The following is a 22938-nucleotide window of genomic DNA, read 5'->3' as shown; positions in this document are numbered from 1 at the left end:
ATTTGTAGACAGCGTCCTCTATGTATTTCCCTGACTGTCTTGAAACTCAGTGTATAAAACAGTCTGGCCTCAAACTCAGCAGATCTGCCTGCCACTGCCTCCTGAGTATTGGGATTATAGGCATGTGCCACCATACCTGGCTTTATTTTATTGTTTTAAATTATATGTGTCTGTGTATACCACTTGAAATCGGGTTCCTCTGGAGCTCGAGTTACAAGCAGTTAGTTGTGAGTTGTGGGTAGTGGGTATTGAACCCAGGTCCTTTGGAAGAACACTGGGTCATCTCTTTAGCCCTTCCTCCATTCTTAGGCCATTTCTATCTAGGATAGAACTGTGCTAAATTACATATATGTGTTTGGCTTCTGTATTAGAATCCTAAATCATCATATGATTATGACTGCATAATTTGGTAGAGTGTCCTTGGCTAATTTTAGAGTTAGTTCAAGTTCAGTTTAATCATTATTTATGGTAATGTGAAAAGTTAAAATCAGAATGTAAATAAATTTGTAGTTTGTTTTGAACATTGACAGTATTTTAATTGATCAGTATGTTTCCGCTCTCCTTCCCCACTTCCTTCTCCCCCCTCTCTCAGGTTTTGTTCCAACTCTGGGTGGCACAGAGTTCAGAGTTCTTCAGACGCTTGGCCCTGTTGCTTTCCACAGCCAATTCGCCCTCGGGGCCCTTGCTTACTGCAGCACTCTTGCCTCATCGTATTCTGTCCGATGTGACTCAAGGTCTACCTCACGCTCATTCCGCCTGCTTGGAAGAGCTAAAGCGCAGCTATGAGTTCTTCCGGTACTTTGAAACTCAGCACCAGTCAGCACCCCAGCGCTTACCCAGAACTCAGCAGAAGTCGCGAGAGCTGAATAACGTGCACACGGCGGTACGCAGCTTACAGCTCCACCTGAAGGCGCTACTCAACGAGTAAGTGTAGAACTGTGAAAGGAAGCACAGTGGCAAGCAAGCGCCATTCTCCTTCCATTTTGGCTGTCTCTTGTGTCCTCATTAGAAAGAAGAAACAAAATGGAGCATGAAGAATGGTTTTTAGGTGTGAGCTATTAAAGAAACAATAATTTGTAAACGCTGTAAGTTTAAGGAAATCATTTGCATTTTTCCCCCTGGCTTGATGTTCCTGATCTTTGAGATATAAAATGGAGAGGGTTATCAAAAATGAGCATCTTTTTAACCCTCTTAAGGTTAAAACTGGAAGCCACGGTCTAAGAGAAATACCTGTCAACACTCTATAGCATTATGAGAGGCATTGCTGTATCTGCCTAAAGGGCAATACTTTGATACTTTCTAAATACATCACATCAGGTTTGGAAATATTTCTATAGCACAGAATAAACTTTTTGGCCTCAGTATAAGGTAGTGTCAACATTTTATATCTTCTGCTTTGCTGTGCTTTCATCAGTTGTATTTTTCTCATCTATTTCTAAATGGAAATTTTCACATTTAAAAATTGAATAAGCCAGGCCTAGTGGTGGATGCCTTTGATCCGAGGAGACAAAGGCAGGTGGCTCTCTATGAGCTCACAGTCAGTCTAGTCTATAGAGAGAGTCCCAGTACAACCAGAGCTACATAGAGAGACTCTGACTCTAAAAAGACAGAAAGAGAGAGTTGAGCCAAAGTATAACATCTGAATGTAGTCATTCCCACTCAATTTTCTTTTTCAATTAATGTGAAATAGTCATAGTGTAGGAGGGCTGGAGCAAATGGCTAAGTTCTTGTGCTGGCAATCAAGAAGGTCATTGGGATTTACTGGACTGATAAGATTGCACTTGATAAACTTAGCTAACCCAGGGTATCAGCCAAGAAGTGGAAAGGGAAATTCATAAATGAGATGTAAGATAAGAAAGTGTGCAAAAGGACTGGACTACTCAGTAAAGTCAAAGGGTTAATGTAAGTCAGATGAAGGAGGACAAGATCTACTAGGAATAGGAAAAGAGAAGAAGCTGAGGTGAGGGTATCCTGGTGATCTTGCTGTACCATTCAAAGATAGTAGATGAATACTAACCAATTCATGGCAAGCGACATGGACAACAGGCCATGTCTATGCGTGTGGGGAGCAAAGGTTAGATTATCTGAAGGTTCTCTAGAACAACAGGGCTGACAGGATAATATATATATATAATTTGTTATATTGTGGTATCCATAATATGTATTAAGATTTATTAATTATGTATGTGTCTATGCACTTATATTCAGGTGCCAACAGAGGCCAGAAGAGGGTGTTGGATACTCTAGAGCTGGAATTCCAAATGGTTATGAACTGCCAGAAATGGATACTGAGAACCAAGCCCCCATACTCTAAAAGAGCACTAATACTGAAGCCACCGAGTCGTCTCTCCAGCCCCATGAATATAAGTTATGAGAAGTTTTCATCAATAATTCCAGCTCAGGAGATCCAGCACCCTCCTCTGCAGGCACCAGGCACATGTGGTCCGAGACATACCTGCAGGCAAAAGATACATGTAAGATCAATCAATCTACAAACAGTTGTTTTTGAAAAAGCAGAGTTTTTGTAGATCGGCTTACGCAGTAGGGCCTGGGTGGTGCGACAGCAGTGTCTGTGTCCCGGAAGCTGAGAACCTGGTAGCTGCTCTGTCTGCAAAGCTGGGTGTCTTAGCAGTCCCAGCCTGGTTCTGAAGGTCTGAGTTATTTCTGAAGAGCCGCTGCTTGTGAGTCCACATCACAAGGCCACACAAGCTGGCTCATGCCAGCAAAGAGTAGCAGCAGCAACAGGGTAGATCGTCAGCAAGGAGCAAAAGCAGCAAGCAAAACACTGCTTTTCCTCGAGGCTTCTCCCTTCATTTAATTCTTCCCGTAAATGCCCTCACAGACCTGAGGATCTGCCTCTTAGTTCACTCACTCTAGCTTTAATCAAGTTGACAAGAGTCATTATCATACAGAGGAAAATGAGACTTTAGTGGAAATGTTATATTAGCCAAAATCAAGTCTCCCAAAAATCTGGAGTACCAGAATCAGAAATATGCCAGGCACACTGGAATACCTTAGATTAAGGTCGATTAAGGAGGAAAGAATGCCACGCTGAGTGGGCGTGGATACATCGCTACACACAAGAGGCAGCAATTGGGGATCGTGCGTGAGAAACGTGTGGTTCTCCTTTAAAACAGAATGTTCCCTATGTGGTTCTTTTACTCTAGGATTTTATCTAGCAAGTATACGAGTACAAATCAGTGTAATTTTTTTTTCTATTCTGCTGTTGTAGGACACCTTCCTCCTGTGTGAGTAGGTGGAGTGGTTGGTTATTGGTGAGTTGGTTGGTTTGAGGCAGGACCCTGCTATGAATCCCAAGTTATCTGTGAACTCATGCTCTGTTGCTCAGGCCTCCCGAGTGCTGGGATTGGAAGATTCCACTTTTAAAAGCATTACCTATGATGTTCTGCTTCTTATTTTGAAACCTTTTTGATTTTTGTTTCTGTGCCTTGGCCATTTGTTGTTCTCATTCTCAGTGCCTCACCACAGGACTATGCATGGGAAAAATTAAAATATTTTTAAAATATTGAAAAAATATATAATTTTCCTGGTTGTTAATTTCTTAACAGTAGGAAATGGCTTAATTTATTCTTTTAGGTCAGAAATTGTCTAGTAGCTGGGCAGTGGTAGCACATGCTTTTTATCCCAACACTTGGGAGTCAGGGGCAGGGAGATAGATCTCTGAGTGCAAAGCTAGCCTTGTCCAGAGAGAAAGTTCCAGGACAGCCAGAAAGAAAATCTGTTTCAAAAGCCAAAAAAAAAAAAAAGAAAGAAATTGTGTAGTATGTAATACTTGATACTTGTTGAATAAATTACATAATACTCCTTATAAATTGTTATTTGTTTCAGTGGGTATATTAGGTTGCTTAAGCAAGTACTCGGTCACTGAGCTCCATCTCCAGCCCTGCTTGATCATTTTTAAGTCTACAATTCAGTGGTAGCAAATACATACACACTGCTGAACAGCTATTACCACCACTTGTCTGTAGAATTGTTTTATTTTTGTAGGCTTAATTTCTTAAAAATACTCCTCTTAAATAATAAAATTTCCATTTTATATTTTAAAAATCTGTTTCTGATTTTCTGTATTGCACAGAGTAATAATTCTTGAAGATGAACTTGAAAAGCTCGTTTGTACTAAAGAAACACAAGAGCAGCTATCAGAGGCTTATCCAATACTAGAACAGAAATTAAAACTGATTGAGCCCCACGTTCAGGCCAGCAACAGTTGCTGGGAAGAAGCCATTTCTCAAGTGGATAAACTGCTACGAAGGAACACAGATAAAAAAGGTACCTCTGGCTTACTTTCAGCATACACTTATCAGATATGCTCATTCTGTCCTGCTGGGATTCTGTTCTGTGGCCTGCCTGGTGACAGGATGGAACTGGTTTCCTAAAAGTTCTTAGTTTATTATAAAGAAGAGTTGGATATATGTACAAATTGACACTGAATTCAACATCTTGACTCTGTTTTAATATAAAATACATAATGATTTGAATGTGTATCCTCTCTCCTTTTATAAAAACTGAAATGAAGGGAGAAATGTTGATAGTATTTTCTACTGCCAGAACTTCCAGAAACACAGGTTGAGTAATAAAAGAACTCTTTGAAGTTGGATGTGTTGGTGCACAACTTTAATCTCAGCACTAGGGATGCAGATCTAGGGAAGCAGAGGCAGGAGGAGCTCTGTGAGCTTGAGACTATCCTGGTCTATATAGTGAGCTCCAGGACAGCCAGGACTAATAGGGAGACCTTGTCTCTAAATAAATAAATAAATAAATAAAAAGAATGGGTGTATCTATCTGTAGTAGTTTGTGCCTGTAATTCTAGCATTTGGAAGGCTAAGAAAGAAGGACTGCCTTGTTGAAAAGAACTTGGGCTACCTAACAAAACTCGTCTCAAGACAAAATAAACAGTAACAAAACCCAACAAGTTTGATAGTCAATATAGCTCAGTGGAATATAGCTCAATCCCTAGTGATCTCCCTAAAAAAATGATGGTCATGAGATAGGTAGTGAGATTTCTTTTTAAGGTAAAATACTTCTGTTATTAAGACATAATATACAAAGGACATAGTTAATGGCTCTGTGAATTTATAATAAGCATCACTGTCTAATGGTCTTAGATCAGATCGTTTTGTTTCACAGGCTACAATACAATGCTGATTTTTTTCCCCCTAACCTGCCATTTTTAAACTCAGATCTCATTTTTGGTTCTATACCATTAAATTTACTTGAAATGGTTAGTATATTAAGTTTTTTACCTTGTGCTACAAGCCAATACCATATTCTTCCCATGGGTCTTTATTACAAGGTTAACTAGACTTATACACTGAGTTTTTATTGTTAAAAATAATTAATTCTAATATCCACTTATAAGTGAGTATATAACGTGTGTCTTTCTGCTTCTGGGATACCTCACTCAGGATGATCTTTTCTAGTTCCCACCATTTGCCTGCAAATTTCATGATTTCCTTGTTTTTTGTTGCTCAGTAGCTAAGCAAAAAAGAGAACCCTGGGTAAGATGCTCAATCCTCATTCAGAAAGGCAAATGGGATAGATATCGGAAGAAGGTGAAAACAAGGAACAAGACAGGAGCCTACTACAGAGGGCTTCTGAAAGACTCTACTCTTCAGGGTTTTAAAGTGGATACTGAGCCTCATAGCCAAACTTTGGGCAGAGTGCAGGGAATCATATGAAAGAAGGGGGAGATAGAAAGACCTGGAAGGGTCTAAAGCTCCACAAGGAGAACAACAGAACCAAAATATCTGGGCCTGGGGGTCTTTTCTGATTCTGATAATCCAAACAAGGACCATTTATAGAAATAACCTAGAACTCCTGCACAGATGTAGCCCATGGCAGCTCAGTCTCCAAATGGGCTTCCTAGTAAGGGGAACAGGAGCTGTCTCTAACATGAACTTAGTGACTGGCTCTTTGATCACCTCCCTCTGAGCAACCATACCAGGCCAAAGAGGAAGACCATGAAAGACAGTCCTGATAAGACCTGATAGGCTAGAGTCAGGTGGAAGGGGAAGAAATAGATAAATGAGTTACCAAGAAACAGCATATCCAGGCATGGAGGTTCACACCTCATCCCAGCAACTTAAGAGGCTGACACAGGGTAGCTGCAAGTTCAAGGTCAACTTGGACTGCTTAGCAAGACCATGCCCCCCTCCAAAAAAAAAGTATATGCAGCATAGATTAATATTTGGGCAGATGGAACTGTTTGATATTCTGGTTGTGGAAGTTTATGGCTATGTTTTTGTCTAACCCCACAGAATTGAGTGCCAAAGTGTGAGATTTTTTGAAATTAATTAATTAGCTTAAATTATTTTCACCTGTTTTGTTTTTGCTTGAATTTGTGTATATGTATTTATATAGCTGGTTTTAGTGGTAGTACTATTTGGAACTATTTAAGAATAAATGGCAGACATAAAATTCCATTATCCCTAAATATTTCCATGATAATTGCCAACTGGTAATCTTCTATTCCCATTTTTTCTTTTACACTTACTATTTGGCATTCTATTCTAAGGTAAAAGCATCCATTTGTCTACTTATTTGCTTATTTATATCAGTAAAGCTTTATGGGTGATAACCTTATTCAGGGAATTGTAAATTGTTACTATAATTATATTTGGCCAGAGGGAACCACTCAGGCTAATTTTTATGAAGGTCATTAATTTTCTCTTATCATCTTCTTTGTTTTAATCTTTTTAATTAGAATAAAAAAGAATTTATTTCATTTGATGTTTTCATATTCAACATCTTTGTTAAACACTTCCTTTTTTTCACCTTGCTTCATCCTGATACCAATATGACAATGCAAAAAAACTCAGTCCTTTCTGTGGAAAGTAGTGTTTAGAAAACAAGATATGGATACTCTGTATGTTCATTACCCCTGGGATGTACTTGCTTCCATATTTATACAGCCAGAGCAACAAAATGTACTTGTGTAGCCGTACACATATTTAGATCCATTTTTGTATCTGTCTATCTATGTTTGTTAAAAGCTGTGTCATATCAATAATGCTAATAGAGTTTCAACACCATGTGACTTATTGGCCTTCCCCCTTTCCATATCAAACCTCCCTTCTCTGGCTATAGGAAACTTGACTCACTATTTTCAAAATGTTTACTTAGCACAGTCACTTTTAGGTAACTAATCATTTGTCACTGTAGATGGCTGTAGATTCATCCTCTGAGAGATTTTCCTTTCCTGCTCTATCTTGCTGTGACCACACAAGCCTATGCATACCAGGAGTGTCCTCCAACCATGATTCCCAGCATCTTGCCATCACTGGCTGGCCAAAAGATCCCTTGTCTGTTTCACCCCAGTATCAGAGTAATTTATGCAGTAGGCCTCTAGCCAGGCAAAAGTCCCATTGGAACCCAAATTTTCTTCCTCTCGTTGACATTTCAGTTGATCTTCTCATTTCTAAAGCTTTATTTTAATATTTATTTTATGAAGAACTAGAGAATTCATCTGCTCAAAAATTTAAAAGCCATCAAAGAGTAGGAGTATGATAAAAAGCCTTATCAATCCCTCTCCCAGCCTCTGGTTACTTTCCTAGGATATAACTCCTTTTTCTAGCTGTGTATAGTCTAGAGATTTCATGTACATGCTCATAAAATAAATGTCTTTGTTTTTAAATATTTTATGGAATATATTAATTTGGCATGCTTTTTCTTGCAAAGAAAAAAAATCATATTTTTTCCTTGTGTGGTTTCTGGATTTTTATGTCATAAAGAAAACCTATATTTCAAATGTGTTTTGTAAGTTTGTGATTTATTCTTTCATTTTTGTGGTTTTATACTTTTATACTTAGCAGTATTCCTGAACTGTCATCAAGGGCTGATGTGTCTGTCCATCAGTTGTCATCTGCATGCTATTCCTGCCCAAGGCCCAAGGTTCAATCCCCAGTACTTCAAAAGCAACAAGCAGTACTTGGGATTTGGATTTTTTGTTGTTGTTGATCATTTTGTTCAGAAATTTTTATTTTTTTTATCCGAAGCTCTTACTTTGTTATAGAAGATAAACAATTTTACACATTGATAAAGGAAAAACTGTTGTTCTGATAGCAGCAATGGAACTTACTTGACTGTGTGGTCTGTGGTAGGCGTTGCTCAAAGTACTTTTGATGTCTTACTTAATCTTTGCAACAAGATAGGTATTGTTATTTTCACCAATAATTTGTTTGAGCTAGAAAGCTTAAGCAGCTGGGATATAATTTATGCATGTCTAACTCTAGTGTTTTTAATCAGTAAGATATTCTGTCTCTTTTTAGTGCTCTCTACTACTGTAATTTATCTTACTTTTAGTCATTAGCTGTCTTGCTTGAAGACAATTCTCCAGTTACCGTTACCTAAATATTTCATAGCATCTTTCATTATGTGACTAGTTTTACTTTTGAAAGGTAAAAATCTGGATGGATAAGCCTTGGTTGGTGTTTTGAGACAGAATCTTCATATATATCCAGGGTGGTCTTGAACTTGTGGTCCTTCTGTTTCAGCCTCCTCAGTGCTGGTATTATATCTTTTGGGTGTTTTGTTTTATTTCAAAATCATGTAACCCAGGCTATCCTTGAATTCACTATGTAGCTGAGGATGACTTGAACTTCTAATTCTTCTGCATCCACCTCTGATTTTATAGGAATATGCCACTTCTTTTAAGTAGAGACAAGGATGAAAATTATAAAGGGATATAATATGTAATCATGTGATTAAATACGAAATGAAAATTCAGTTAATAAAAGGCAAACTCAGGTGAGCATGTGAAGATATTTACATGTAAAACTCATTTTCAATTCTGAGTTAAAGTAATGGGAAAATAAAAATAGTTAAAATTGTTCTTAATTCTATTAATTTTTGTTTGTTTTCTGAGACAGGGTTTCTCTGTATAGCCTTGGCTGTCCAGGAACTCACTCTGTAGACTAGGCTAACCTCAAACTCAGAGATCCACCTGCCTCTATCTCCCAAGTGCTGAGATTAAAGGCATGCACCACCATGCCCAGCAATCTTTGGGTTTTTATGTTTGTTTGTTTTAGGAGATAGAATAATTATCTGTTTTTAAACCCTCCAAATGCTATGAAGAGAATACTTTGTGAGAGAGGGGTATTTGTCATCTATCATGTGGCAGATACTGCGACCACTTCCTTCAGGAGTGGTGAATATACAGCTATTACTGTTAACTTTGGTGTCTTTAATTTTTGCAAATAGAAAGGTTTAACCAGAACACTTTGGGGGCCAGGTACACATCAAAAATCTAACACTCATGAAGCTTATTTAAGATTAACCTGGGCTCCTAAAAAGACCCCTGCCTCAAAACAAAGAAAGTTGGACTATGAAACTAACAAGGCATTAGTGCCAAGGATGCATGTTCACGCCTTTGTCTCTGATGGCCTGTTTCTTGTCTTTATCCCGGCCTACCACCCATTCTCTTTTTAAAGGCAAGCCTGAAGTAGCATGTGAAAACCCACACTGCATTGCAGCGCCCTTGCTGCGACCTACTCTACACATTGAGGACAGAGACCCCATCCCCGAGGAACAGGTAAGGGTGGAAGGTGCTGGTTTCCCCTGAACAAAAGGTCCATAAACAGTTTGTCTACTTTTATTTTAGGGGACATGGGTCACATCAGACAAATTGCTTAATTTCTGCTTCTAGTGAGGTTAAGATTACAATGCAATGTATATCTATGTCAAAGTATTTGCTCTTAGTGTCTTGAACTTGATTCATCGACTCAGAGTAGAATGTAGCCATCGATGTTAAACTTTCTTATCTAGAACTCTTTTTAGTATCCACTGTTGAGCTTTTTGAAGATTTTCATTTGTCAGCAGATACATTTGTTGCCTTCCTCCCTCCCCATCCATCATGATGACTGTGCCAAGACACAGTCCTCTTGAGAAGCTGCAGGTAGTGAATACTGTTGAAGAGCTGTCTGCTTGAAGTTCTTTGTCTTTGCCTCATTTTCAGGAATTAGAAGCTTATGTGGATGACATAGACATAGAAAGTGAGTTCCGAAAAGATGATTTGTATTACTTGTCTCAAGAAGACAGAGAGAGACAGAAGCGTGAGCAGGAAGAATCCAAGAGGGTGCTACAGGAGTTAAAATCTGTGCTGGGATTTAAAGCTTCAGAGGCGGAAAGGCAAAAGTGGAAGCAGCTCCTGTTTAGTGACCATGGTAAGCTCCAACTTCAGAGTCCAGGTTGTTTCAGTGGCAGGGGTCTTTTCTTTTTGAACCATGAATGCTGTTTTAACTGTAGAACTCTGGATCCACCAGTCAGCATAGTACATTTATATAGAAGGAAAATCAATTTGATCAATGAAACGGTGCCATATAGTCACACTGGGACTGTGAAGTCTCATTTTTTCATCAGTTATTTAATTCTTTGATAGATTGTTTCAGAGTGAATTACATTGAGCTGGCCGTGGTGGCGATGTAATCCCAGCAGGGTGGTTAAGGCAAGGAGGATAGTGAGTTTGAGGCTGAGGCTGCACAGCAAGTTTGTGCTACCTAGCTACGTAGTATGACCCTTTGGGGTAGAAGGACAGACAAGAAGGAAAAAAATTTGAGAATCTAAGCTCTGTTCTCTATTTAGAGTACGTCAATAAAGCTTACCATTAATAACTGTTTAAAACATGCTGAAAAATGCATAAAGATGTAGGCCACTTGGCCACTTCATCTAAGTAACTTAATAGATGGAAGCAGAGGAGGTGTACACTCACTGTGTACACCGACTCCATAGTCAAGTTTGGGGTTATTGGCTAGCCTTACACTTCTCCATGTTATCCTCACTTTTTTCCTTCAGTTATACTTCATGGGAGGCAAGAGAAAGAATGAAGAGAAACTTGGTAGTTGGCAATGTCAACTTAATTCATTCTCAGTTGAATTAATTCGTGTAAACTTATAAGAAGGTAGCATGGGCCTTCCATCCCATCTTAGAGTATCTTTATAGACCCTCAAATGCAGTTGCCTGCCTTTCCCTTTCTTGTTAGAAGTATATAGATCATCTATTCTGGAAAGCCCCTTGGGGCTCTCCTGTCTTCTCTTATGAACCCTCACCTTTCTCTCCAATCTATTTGTTGGTTTCATCTTTCTCTGCTGTTTCTGTTGGCTACCTTTAGAACCCAGATCCCCACTAGATAATGCTTGTCCACTAGAATAGTCCCTTAGCTAACTTCCATTTCAGTACCCTTTCCCCCCTAAGCTATCTTAGAACCTATTCCAAATTTGGTTCAAACCCAAACAGTGCATTCATTAATGATGGCCTTCTGTCTTAAAACTACAAAGGTTCCATCTTTCTTTTTATATTAGCCTTTCCAGTGTAAGAATCCAGCATGTCCACTTGTATTTTCCAGTATTTCTAATAAAGATATCTTCCTCAACTTACATTTATCTAATTAGATTAGTCCCACAAACTTGCTGTTTATATTCTTAGAGAAAATGTATGCTGGTCTTTGACCCAGAGCTCTGTCTTTTCTACCAAGCTGTGCTCGCTAGCTGTGTCTCCCCTGTGAGCCCTGGACTGTCCCACCTCTCTTGCCACAGAGATGTGTAGCCGGTATGTCAGGGAGGACTTGAGCAGCAGAGCAGAGAAGTTCTGTAAACAGCTTGGTCATGAATTAAAGATGGGGAGTGTCATTTTTTAGATAGGGTCAGTTTCTATGTGCAGGTAATTTTGTTTTGTTTTTGTCTCTAAATTTGTCCTGTTTTTTCTAGCTTTTATTCTCCAGCAGCATTCATTCAGCAAGTTGTGACTCAACAAGTAGTTATGAAATACCTGTTAGATACCTGACACAATTTACGGCTATATGTAGCACATAGATCAACAGACAAAAAAAAATCTACTCCCTACAGAGTTCAATTATAAGACTGTTGTCAGCTGATATTCCTAATACTCCAACTCCCTTATTCAATTAGCAATGATCGAGAACACTTGTACCATAGCACACTTGTTAAGACCTACCAGATTTACTAACAAAAGTATGCAGAAATGCTGAAAATAGCATTATCTCTAAGCTTGTATCTCTTGTTATTATGTAGTGTTTTCTTCAGATTATTTAGCTGTAAAATTACCAATTGACATTATGGGCAAATGAGAGAAATGGGTCTCATTTTCAGGAACATGCTTTTGATTCCATTTGCATTTGAAAAGGCAGTAATGCTGTGTAGTTTGTGTAAGTAAGTAAAAATCTACTGATGCCAGAGAAAAAATGCATTCCCGTGAAATTTTTCAGTACGTCTTCCAGAGTTGTTTTCATCTCTGCCTACAGGGGTAAAGTCCGAATGGAATTAGAGAGGGAAAGCCTACACTGGAACCTGCTGTGGCCATGTTTCTGTTGTTGCTGCTTCCCTAGTGGAGTCACTGCAGCATAGGGATGTTTCTTGGAAATGGACACGTTTTACCAAAATGCTTTTTAACTATACGCCAGACCTTCAAGACGCACTTTTTTCCTTCCGTCATGCTTCATAATAGATTGTATTATACTAACCCTTCATGCTGGGAGGAGAGACTGCCTAGCAAGCAACCCACTGCCTACTAACACCAAGAGTGGCTAACTAAAACTGCATTTTTCTTGCAAGGACAACTTCTACTGTATGCATCTATCTATGTTCTATTTATGTGTTACACTGTTTGGTAGTTGAATGCAGATTTTAGTTAATTTGTGTTATCTGTAGCACTACAAAATGTAGACATGTGTTTTACTTCCATTCAGGTCCTGTTAGGTAATTGGCAAGTAAGTTGAACTGTATGTTACATACCTTGTAAATATACATACATATCTATATTATGATGAAGATGTCATTATCTGGCTCACAGTAGGCCTTTTATCTTTGTGGTAAAAACCACAGCGTATTCCTTTAATGACAACAGTCCCCAAGCTTTAGCGATCATCAGAAATGAGTGGACAGCTTGTAAACATCGCTGTCCCCAGCCCCAGTGTCCAGTTCGCTGTCTATGATCAGACTCCAGGATCTGTTTCCAGGAGCTTCGGAGCAGATAGCTGGTTCTGCTGATTCAAGGCCCATGCTTTGAGAAGCACTGCCTTTGAACTTCATACTCTTTAGCAAGTCCCCGTCTCATTTCTTAGGTATTTTATCTCCTAAAACTTCCCATATTTATAAAGTTACATTTATTTTACTAGAAAGTTTATATTGAGCTTTTATTTATTTGTTGCTCCTTTTTAAGAAAAGCTACTGGGAATTTAAAAGTCATTGGGTCCTTAGTTATTTTTTTTTCTTTTTTCTTTTCTTTTCCTCTTTTTGTTTTTTGAAGCTGTGTTGAAATCCTTGTCTCCTGTAGACCCAGTGGAATCTGTAAGTAATTCAGAAACACTCATGAATTCAGATACAGAAAAAGTCGGTAGTAATGATACTGAAGAGGAAAATAGTCAGACTGCTACACGTGACAATGAAGGAAATAGGACTGAGTATGTATGTGATAGCCCTCCGGAGGGTGAACATAAAGACACTTCCGCAAATGAAGTCTTCCTCCAAGGAGCTGAAGAAAGAATGTGCTACCAGTGTGAGAGTGAGGCTGAGGCTCCCCAAGCTGCTGCTGCTGGGCCCCCTGCCCTTCCAAGTCCTAGGGACTCATCACAGCTCTCCATTAAGCAGAGGCTGGCCCGACTGCAGCTGTCACCAGAGTTCACCTTCAGCGCTGGCCTGGCTGCCGAGGTGGCTGCCAGATCTCTCTCCTTCACCAACATGCAGGAACAGACTTTCGGTGATGACGAGGAAGAACAAGTAGTTGAAGGGAGTGAAAATGAGGTAGAAGAAAAATAAAAGCCAAGAAGAAGTAATCTTTTTTGATTGTTCCTTTTGCAAAAGTGTTCTAGCTTCAAGACTGGAAAGGGAAATGAGTGTGTGTTTACTCTATTAAAGCTAAGACGTGAATTTACAGGGTGAATACTGACTTGAAAACCTAGATACCTGTATAGGTAGATCTTTTAGGAACAGGAGAGAAAGGTAAGGGCATTTTTAAATAAACTGCTGTTTCATTTGTGGCAAAACTGATAATCTTGGAAATTCTTTAAGTACTTTTAATAAGAAATGAATTTATCATTTTTTGCCAAAATTTGCTGCTGGAAGATAACTGGGACGAGTCTCTTGCAGAGCATAAACATTTAGAATGAGCCTTTTCTACTGTGTCCTTGCAGTATGTAACTGCAGCGGTCATGTTAATACGTTGTTCGTATTTTATTTTGTTTATACCACTCTTAAGACAGAGATACAGGTTCTAAATAAAAATATTTAATTACTACAATTGATGTGTGCTGGGGTTTGGAACTTAAAAGTAGTTTCAAGGGTGTTTGGGCTGTGGCATGTTTTGAATGTTTCGTTGTTCATACATGTATTTATTTAAGGGGCCATACACACTTTAAAAGGAGCATAGTGTATCATTCTAGGAAACACCCTTCTGTGTTTTTTGTTTGCCCCTCTTGTAACACAAAGAGATGCTGTCTGAGTATCACAACATCAAAGGCCCCATCCCCAATGCAGAAAGTTCTATCAGGTTAAGACAACTGTGCCTTTGCTGTAGGTAGGTTACAGTGCTATTTTCTAGCCTGGCCTACCTCACTAAGACTCAGGAAACACGTCAGCTTTCTTGCAAAGTATCCTTGTCCGTTTCTATTTTGTTGTGAAGATAGTTTCTAAAGACCAGTCTTATCTGCTCTGTGCTCAAATTGTGTTTTCAGTGATATTTTCAGGAATAGTTGTTTTCTAAAACCTGTTGCTACTGTGCACTTACAGAGTTTATACCCGTTATTTGGGAGGAATGTGAGAAAAAACTCAATTTATGCTGCTGTTCCAGGAGGAGAGTATATGAATTTCTGTAACTTAATGCTTTTAGTGAGGAAATTTACTTATTCTCAAGTTTTTTTGTTATTTTAATAACTTTTTTATCCTGAGGAAAATCTACCTTTTGTGAGTAGACTTTGTACTGTTAGGATTTTGCCTTTTTCTGATGCTTAGCAGTGTTAACATGTCAGGAGCAGCACCCTAAGCTGGGCATGGAAATAGCCAGATTTCGAGGGAAAGGGAACTTGCAGTGTTGTAACCCACTTCTGTAACCCTAGGTGACACGATTTTCCATTCTGACTTAAATTGTTTGCCAACTCCATTTCTCCCTTGCTTTAGAAGTTATTAAGGAAATTTTGTTGAGTTCTCTTAATTTATAACACAGGAAAAATTAGAGTCTAGTCATTTTTAATTCTTTTAGTCTATATGATTTGATCATATCACTTTAACAGAAATCTATTCATACTATTTTATCAGTTTTATACTCTCTGAGCTGATACTTTCAAATTCTGAAAAACGAGGTTTAATCCAGAATTCCCAATCTTGCAGTCTAGGACTTTAAGTGATGTTCTTTTTTAGATACAGCTTTTATATTTCTTTCATCATTTAAACATTTCCAACATAAAAGCACCATTTTCTCTGTGAAATTTTCTTGACTAATTTGTTCTTACAGTATCCTAAGTCGGTGTCCCCTGGCTGTTTTAGTGGATCCCTGACTCACAATAAACTCGAAGTCCTATTTTTTTTAAAATGCAGACTTTAAGCCATGCTCTCTGTAATTCTTAGTTGTTTTGGAACAAGACCTACATACTGTTTGTGCCCAATAAGTCTCAGATCCTCTGCTGAGCATCTTGTACTTCGTGCCATGAGTACATTTGTATGTGGACAGGCTGATGGGATTCAAGAGGACAGTCCTACACTCGCTCTCCCAAGGCTACCGTACTTCCTCCTGACTGGATCTAATAGCTGGCCTTCCCTATCCAGAAGAGAGCTTCTGGGAGAAACATTTTTGTCAAAAAACTTATAATTGTATTTTCCAAGTTTTGTAGTATGATTAATCTTGTTGGAAATAGTATTCTAGCAGCTTTTAATAGAGATATTGCCAAGGTTTATTTTACCAGGATTAATCTAGAACTTAGAGGAAACATGCATGTTGTTTGGGTCATTCATGAAAACAGAATTTTAACTCTTTGTGTATCTGCAGAAAGTTGGGGCAGACAGCTATCAAGCCTCAAAGCCTCTTTCTCTGCTTCTGTACCTCTGTTTTCTGGCAGGACCAGGGCCAGACTCTTTCTTGGCTGATCTTTCATTTGCAGTCCTCTGCTTTTTTTTTTTTTTAAACTATGAATGTTATCTAACTTTATAAAGTTCTTGTTAAAACTAATTATAGTCATAGCATCTGAATCTATGTCATTAGGAGCTGATGATGAGTGAGTTAGGAAAAAGACACACTTAAGTCAGATTGATAAGGATGTTGAAGAATATAGATTCTAGAACATGGTGTGACTCATGTTTGTAATGCCAAAACCCCAGGTGCACAGTCAAGAGGATCCCTGCAAGTCTGAGGCTCTACTGCATGAAGAGGCTAGAGTCTGCATCCCAGGCCTTTTACTGAAAGTATTCAGACTGCTGACCTTGTCATGTTCCGAGAGTTTTCTCAGGAAAACTCAAATTGCTAAACAGTATTTTTTATTTCCTAGAAATTAAAAAAGAAATGATGTCTTTAAGGCTGAGGAAGATCTGGTTATAAATGTATCACTCAGCTTATTAAAATAGATAGTAATATCCTGATTCATATAATAAAAGACATGGTACTTGAATGTTAAGCATAAGAAAAGTCAACCTCTGATACACTTAAAAAGCTACAACTTAACAGAGCGTTGAATAAAAATGATGCAAGATTTCATTTTCACTCTACTGTTTTCTTCCCAAGTAAAACATGAATCATGTTGCTAAATGAATAGAAATAATATGAGGAGAGGGCTTGTCATTGGTTGGTTTAGTCATAGCATATTGTTTTTATAGCCAAATAGAGCAAGGATACAAGAACCAAATACTGGAGACTTAAGTACAATACAGCTAAGCCTGGTTGACCAAAAATATAGTGCTTGAACAGGCAAAACATTAGGGTTGATTTTTTTTTCTTTTTTTAGATCTGTTTATGGGAACATGTCTGTGTACTTTTTGTTTAGATTAGAAAAACAAAAGTGCAAGAACTGTAGGAGATTAGAGACAGCAAAATGCGTGGTACAATGACCTCCGTTATCCTCGTCAGCGTGTGGCTGACTTGCATCTTTCAGGGAATGAAAGCAAACCCATTTGATCCTTGAATTTAACAGTCTACTGATACGGCTTAAACTCTCTCCTTCTGTCCCTTAATTCCAGCGTGTACAGGAAATAGCTTAACCTCTCCTCTAGTGGAGAATAAACAAATTTGCTCTCAGGGACAACTGAGATGTAGAATGTCAAGCACTCCTTTGCTGCATAATTTCATATTGCTTGCTTTTTGAGTTGTGTCTGTTTTTTTCACAGTTTCACTAACTTCCCCCATAATCAGCTGTCACTTTTGCCGCCATGTTGTGTGCCTGCTTCTGCAATAGGCCCCTAATTTGCTGCTTATAATCTGGAGTGGACTGAGAAACCAGATTGCCAAGCTTGCTAAAACTGTGTCTAAACTAAGAGTAAGTAGACTGGAAAAGGCTGAGCACTTTTCTGTCAGTTATATGCATGAAGTGTGTGTTGCCTGTTTTGCTGCTTAGCATTGTGTGTGTTTTACTATGAACCTGCTAAAAATACTTGGTTAAAAACATGAATGCCATATATATATGGAATATTAATTTGGTTTTTGTGTGCTGATATATCTAGGACTCTTCCTTAATGAATTCAACTGTAAAAGAAAAATTGACTGTTATCTTTGTATGTCATTGTGTGTATTTTAGAAAAATGTTAGTCATTTGCTTTTGTTAATTAGTCTTCATTCAGTACACAGGTTTAAAGTTTATGTCATCATTGTGAATTCTGCACAGCAAATCTTACCAAGAGTTACTGGTTTGAAACTAAACCTACCTCATTTAGTAAGAACTGGCTAGCTTCACAGGGTAATGAATCACTCCGACAGCCCACTTCTCTAACAATATATAAAATACACTTTAATTTTTCTATATTAAAACGATCACTACTGGGCTGGAGAGATGGCTCAGTGGATAAAGTGCTCACTGCACAAGTATGAGAATGAAAACCTTCATTCAAATTCCCAGAGCCTACATAAAAAAGCTGGGCATATGGGTTACATTGATAACCCCAGCATTGGGGTTGGAGTCAGGAAAACCCGTGAAACCATCTGGCCTGCCAGTCTACCTAATCAGTGAGAGTGGTCTAAGGAAACACTGAAGATCAACCTCTGGCCTAATGTACGCAAGCACATGTAGACACACACACATATACGTACATACATACATACAACCTCTTGTATATATGTATACACAAACATACACAAATGCGTAAAAGTATTATTATTGTTGTTGTTGCTTTTGAGATAGAGTCTCTCTCTATAACTTTGGCTGTCCCGGAACTCACTATGTAGACAAGGCTGGCCTTGAGATCTTCCTGTCTCTGCCTGCCAAGTGCTAGGATTAAAGACATGCACTACCACACCCAGCTCACTGATCATTGTTAACACTGGTTATTCTACTGTGACACACTAAACACTGAAAACTGTCCCTTCATTAAGTTCCATTTGATTGGACTGGCTTTAGTTATGTGTTTGGTTGTGATGGTTACTCCTGCTTACTTAAGTGTGCTTGAATTAGCAGCCATTCTCCATTTTCACACACGCCTTCTGATCTGCTCTGAAGACAAGGTGACTGTGCTGGTTAAAGTGTGGAAAGGAAGAGCAAGTAGATACAGAGTGAAAAGACATGCTGCTTACGCTTATCGACTTTTTGGTAGGATTTCTTTTGACCTATTGGATTACAATCTTTGATCCAGTGAAATTACGGGGTTAAGTGCCTGCTTTCAAAATAGAATTGCTATTATACAAAAATAACCATTTTTCCCAATATTTTGTCTTCTTTAAAGTTGGTTCTAAAATGTAATTCTTTTGCAGTGATTAAAACCAGTTCATCGGGGTTAGCATTGTCATGTCACATGTTTGAATTGGATACCATATGCTGGTATAAATTTCTTTGGCTTTTTTAAGAGAAATGCATCTTCATTTCCAAAACAAAGTTGATTAAGCCCTGGAAAATAAGAAAACAGTAATTATTAAAGATATCTGAGAAGTAGACTCTAGGCCACAAATAATTTATTTTTTAATATGCTGGGTTTTTAAATAGTATCTTTGCTTTCCTTAATTCTACTAAAGGAAGTATCCATAAAAAAAATTCCCAAGTGTCAGAACTAAGGCCTAAAACTAAGTGGCAGAATTTCATTCAGTAGTTGACATGCCTAAATTAGCCTTTAATATATAAAATAAGCAAGATTGCTTTCCTCTCTCAAATGAAAACATGTAACATTTTTAGATAATGTTAGTCTGTCTAGAAGCAGCTCTCCTAGCATCTGCTTTATCATTGTGTCTCTCTAACCATGGCACTCATGCTTCCATCATTACAGTTTGAGTGCTGTGCCCATTCTCCATGGAACTCACTCCCATTACATTCAGCAGGAATGCTTTATCCGTCTTTCATAATCATGCTTCCTACAGCTGGCCTGCAGTTATCCATGATAAGGAAGGAAATTATGATAGAACAATTGTAAAAAGAATGGTCCAAACCAGTTTCTAGTGTCAATACCACTACAGCAGAGGGAGTGGTGCCAGGCATGGTTGGCACTTGTCTTTGAATACACTGTTAGAGGAATACTATTCTACTCAGTGCAGTTGCTATAAGCTAAAGAGAAAGAATTCATATCAGGGTTCACATGTATGAAATTTAGCAGGAGATACTGATTTTACATGTATCATTAAATGTGTGACAAAATCCAGGTGTGGTGGTACATACCTTTAATCCCAGCACTCTGGAGACAGCAACAGGCATATGTCTGATTCAAGGCCAGCCTGGTCTACAGAGTGAGTTCCAGGCCAGCCAAGATTCTATAGTGATAATTGTGTGCTAGCTTCCAATGCACATGATCCCTTTAAAGTGTAGCACGTTAGTAGCCACTTCAGTGTATCAGCAGTGACTCTGGTTTATCCCTGTACTGAGATTCACTCAGCCTATAATTCGTTGAAGTGGAAATGGTCTTTAGGATGTGTATATTTCTGATTATATAAGCCTAAAAATGGGACTGTCTGTAGATACGCTAGATAGATATATTTTTCTCACTTATTTCTTAAAAATAGATAATATTATTTTAGGCTTTATAACATTTCCTAATGGTTGATTACATGCAAATAAGTTTATTGTTTAACATTTCTTCTAAAACTAAAACTAAAGTACGTCATGTGTAAGTTCACTCTTTTGTAATGATCTACACAACCTCTTAGCCCTCTTTTCCTTCCAAGTTAAAGGACTAAATTGGTGCCATTTCTGAGTACAAGAATTTTCTGATCTTTTTCATACCAGTCTGTACCTTCTGTCATACTGTGACTTAAACTGTGCTTAGGCATAGTACTAGCATGTGACAATGTATAGAAGGCTACAGGAATGTCACTCCTATCCCTTAAAGGTTGTTGTGTGGCCCTGATACAGCTCTGGAGGCCCACACAGGTGAGAAGCCCAGAAGGCCATTCAAGCTGAAAGCACTCCCAAGGAGTTTGGTTTTGTTTGGGTTTGTTCTAGGTATGGTCCCAGGGATCCCAGATCAAACCAGGCCCCTGGGCCTATCCTAGAACCAACCTAAACCCACTCATCATTCCCGGAACATCCAGAGTGTGAAGACTGAAGAGACCTGAGGCTGACCACACGTCCTGTACTCACCAAGACTCACTTTTTATCTGTGTATCTGTTGTTTAGCAAGCATTGGCTGGTTGATCTATCTGAAATCACAGTGGCAACATTTGGGTAACCGCATAAATTCTCCCAGACTGATACCACAGTACTTCTCATAACAGAAATTCTTTGAGTTGTTATTATTTGCCAGTGAGAACTGGTCTTGTGATTTTTGTCATCAGATAAAATAGACATAAATGTCTATTTTAAGAAGCAGCAACTTAGCCAAACCATCCTCAAAACAGCCTTCTTCCAGAATGGATGAATTGTGTTTTCTTAACTACATCCCATGACATCCTATCAGTCTCCTTCAAGTAGATGATTTATTCACACTTTCTCAAAGGCATCAGTCCTTGTCTTCTAGTTCTAATGCTAAGTAGTTCTTGCTTCAGAAACTAGTCTCTTTTTCCTCCCATTGAGTCTGCTGCACATCAGAGCTCCCTTTAAAGTTTTCCATGGCTCCTGACAAGTAGGGTGACATAGATGGGCTACCCCTTCAGGTCTTACGTCAGTGTTTTGCAGAAGAATATTTTAAGAACTTCACTTTTCTTCCTAGCTGCTCTGGATGTTTAAACCATTCTACTCTAATAAATATATTATATGGCTTCATATCAGAGCCGGCATTGCCATGGTCAACTGATGTTGTTTTGATTTGGAAGACAAGAACTCTGAAAAGGCTTGGATGCTAAAAACTCAGACATTATGGTAAGCAATGAAAATGCATACAGTCTATTGCACTCTATATAAAAGAACTCAACATTGTGCTTTTCCACCAATCTTTATCACACCAGCAAATTTAGATCACCAGGTCACAATTTAAAATGGGCCAGGTACCTTGAGGCTCATCTGAATAGCTCAACCGTGGTATCAGTTCTATACCATGGGTTTTTATCTCAAAGATTTGTGCTTCTCGGTGTTTTCTTCCTTGTAGTGTTTTCCTTATGGAGATATTATCTGAGAGCACAACTAGCTGTATTTTTTGGCCTTGCCTAAAATGCATGTAAACATATTAGGTTGATGTACAATATGTTTTGTCACAGTGGGAGGAAGGGTGTTATACTCATTTACATCATTCAGTGGACACTGAAAATAGGAAATTATGAACTGTTTAATTAGTTTGTTTTTTTTTTTAAGGTAGGATTTTATATCCTAAGCTAACTTTAAACTTCCTGTATAGCTAAGGTTGGCGTTAAACTCCTGATCTTCCTGCTTTTACCTCCCAGGTTCTGGTATTTTAATTATGTACACCTGGCTCTGGATTTTTGTTGGTAGTGGTTCTGCTTTTTTATTTTTTAATTTTTTAGGCATTATGTAACTAACAATGACTGGCCTAGAACTTGCTGTATAGACCAGGCTGATCTTGAACTTCTGGCAGTCCTCCTGCCTCCACCTCTAGGTGCTGAGATGGCAAGTGTGCGCCGCCATCCTTAGCAAAGTGTGGCTCTTTAGGACCTCTTTAAAGTATGAGCAGTGGAGGATCACTGGCCCACCATGTGTACAGCCTTCAGCTCTACCTCTGAGGCCCTCCACCAGTAAAAACACAGCCTTTGGAAGTAGTCTTTCAGGTCCTTTTTCATTTTTTTACCATTACTTATGCTTTAGATATTAGAAGTTAGAATTCTATATCCCCTACCCTAATTGAAGACTTGAGGTTAAAAAAACCACAGGGGGTGTGCTTTTTTGTTTAATTGGGATAAAAAAAATTTACCATTGCCACCATTTTTATGTTTGATTCAGGAAATGTCTATGCCTTTAATGAAGCATTCCCAGAATGTTTCATTGTGCAAGTCTTAAACGCTTCTATCAATGAGATAAGAGTTCCCCTCTTCCCTCTCCTTTCCCATAACCCTTGGCAGGCACCATTCTATTTCCTGTTAGGATCGCAAGTTCATCTCATTAGCATGTGACGGAATTTCCTTTTAGGACTGAACAATCTACATGTTTACTGCATCTTGTTGATCACTGATCCACTGGCAGGCACTGACTGCCTCCCCCTCTTGGCCATTATAAATGATGCTGCTATGGATTTGTGCAGGTGCCTGCTTTTAAACATGGTACTTTATTAATCACTTTCTGTGTTCTCTCACATCAACCTGTTATCAACTATTTTAAAAGCTTTTAGAATTGTAGCCTTGCTTGTGCTGTATAACTAGTTGTTCCTCCTAAGCTTAAAGCCTCTCTAATAAAATCTGAAATTTCGTTCTATA

General features: G+C 38.5%; 1 protein-coding gene across 7 annotated transcripts in view; it reads left to right on the top strand.

The window, feature by feature from the left end:
* Window positions 1-22938, top strand: part of Vezt (vezatin, adherens junctions transmembrane protein) — a 69596-nt gene extending 46658 nt beyond the window's left edge. For 5 of the 7 annotated variants that reach the window (XM_060377934.1, XM_021647836.2, XM_021647837.2 and 2 more), the window contains 5 exons: window positions 593-924; window positions 4097-4290; window positions 9450-9550; window positions 9974-10181; window positions 13279-22938. In XM_060377934.1, the coding sequence (XP_060233917.1) occupies window positions 593-924; window positions 4097-4290; window positions 9450-9550; window positions 9974-10181; window positions 13279-13787 (1344 nt within the window). In that variant the 3' untranslated portion in view covers window positions 13788-22938. The other 2 variants (XM_021647839.2, XM_021647838.2) reach the window with 1 other exon arrangement.

This window comes from Meriones unguiculatus, chromosome 2 (genome assembly GCF_030254825.1).
Source record: "Meriones unguiculatus strain TT.TT164.6M chromosome 2, Bangor_MerUng_6.1, whole genome shotgun sequence".
In the NCBI taxonomy this organism is placed as follows: Eukaryota; Metazoa; Chordata; class Mammalia; order Rodentia; family Muridae; genus Meriones; species Meriones unguiculatus.
Note: the sequence above shows the minus strand (reverse complement) of the source record. Positions and strands in the feature narration are given on the sequence as shown.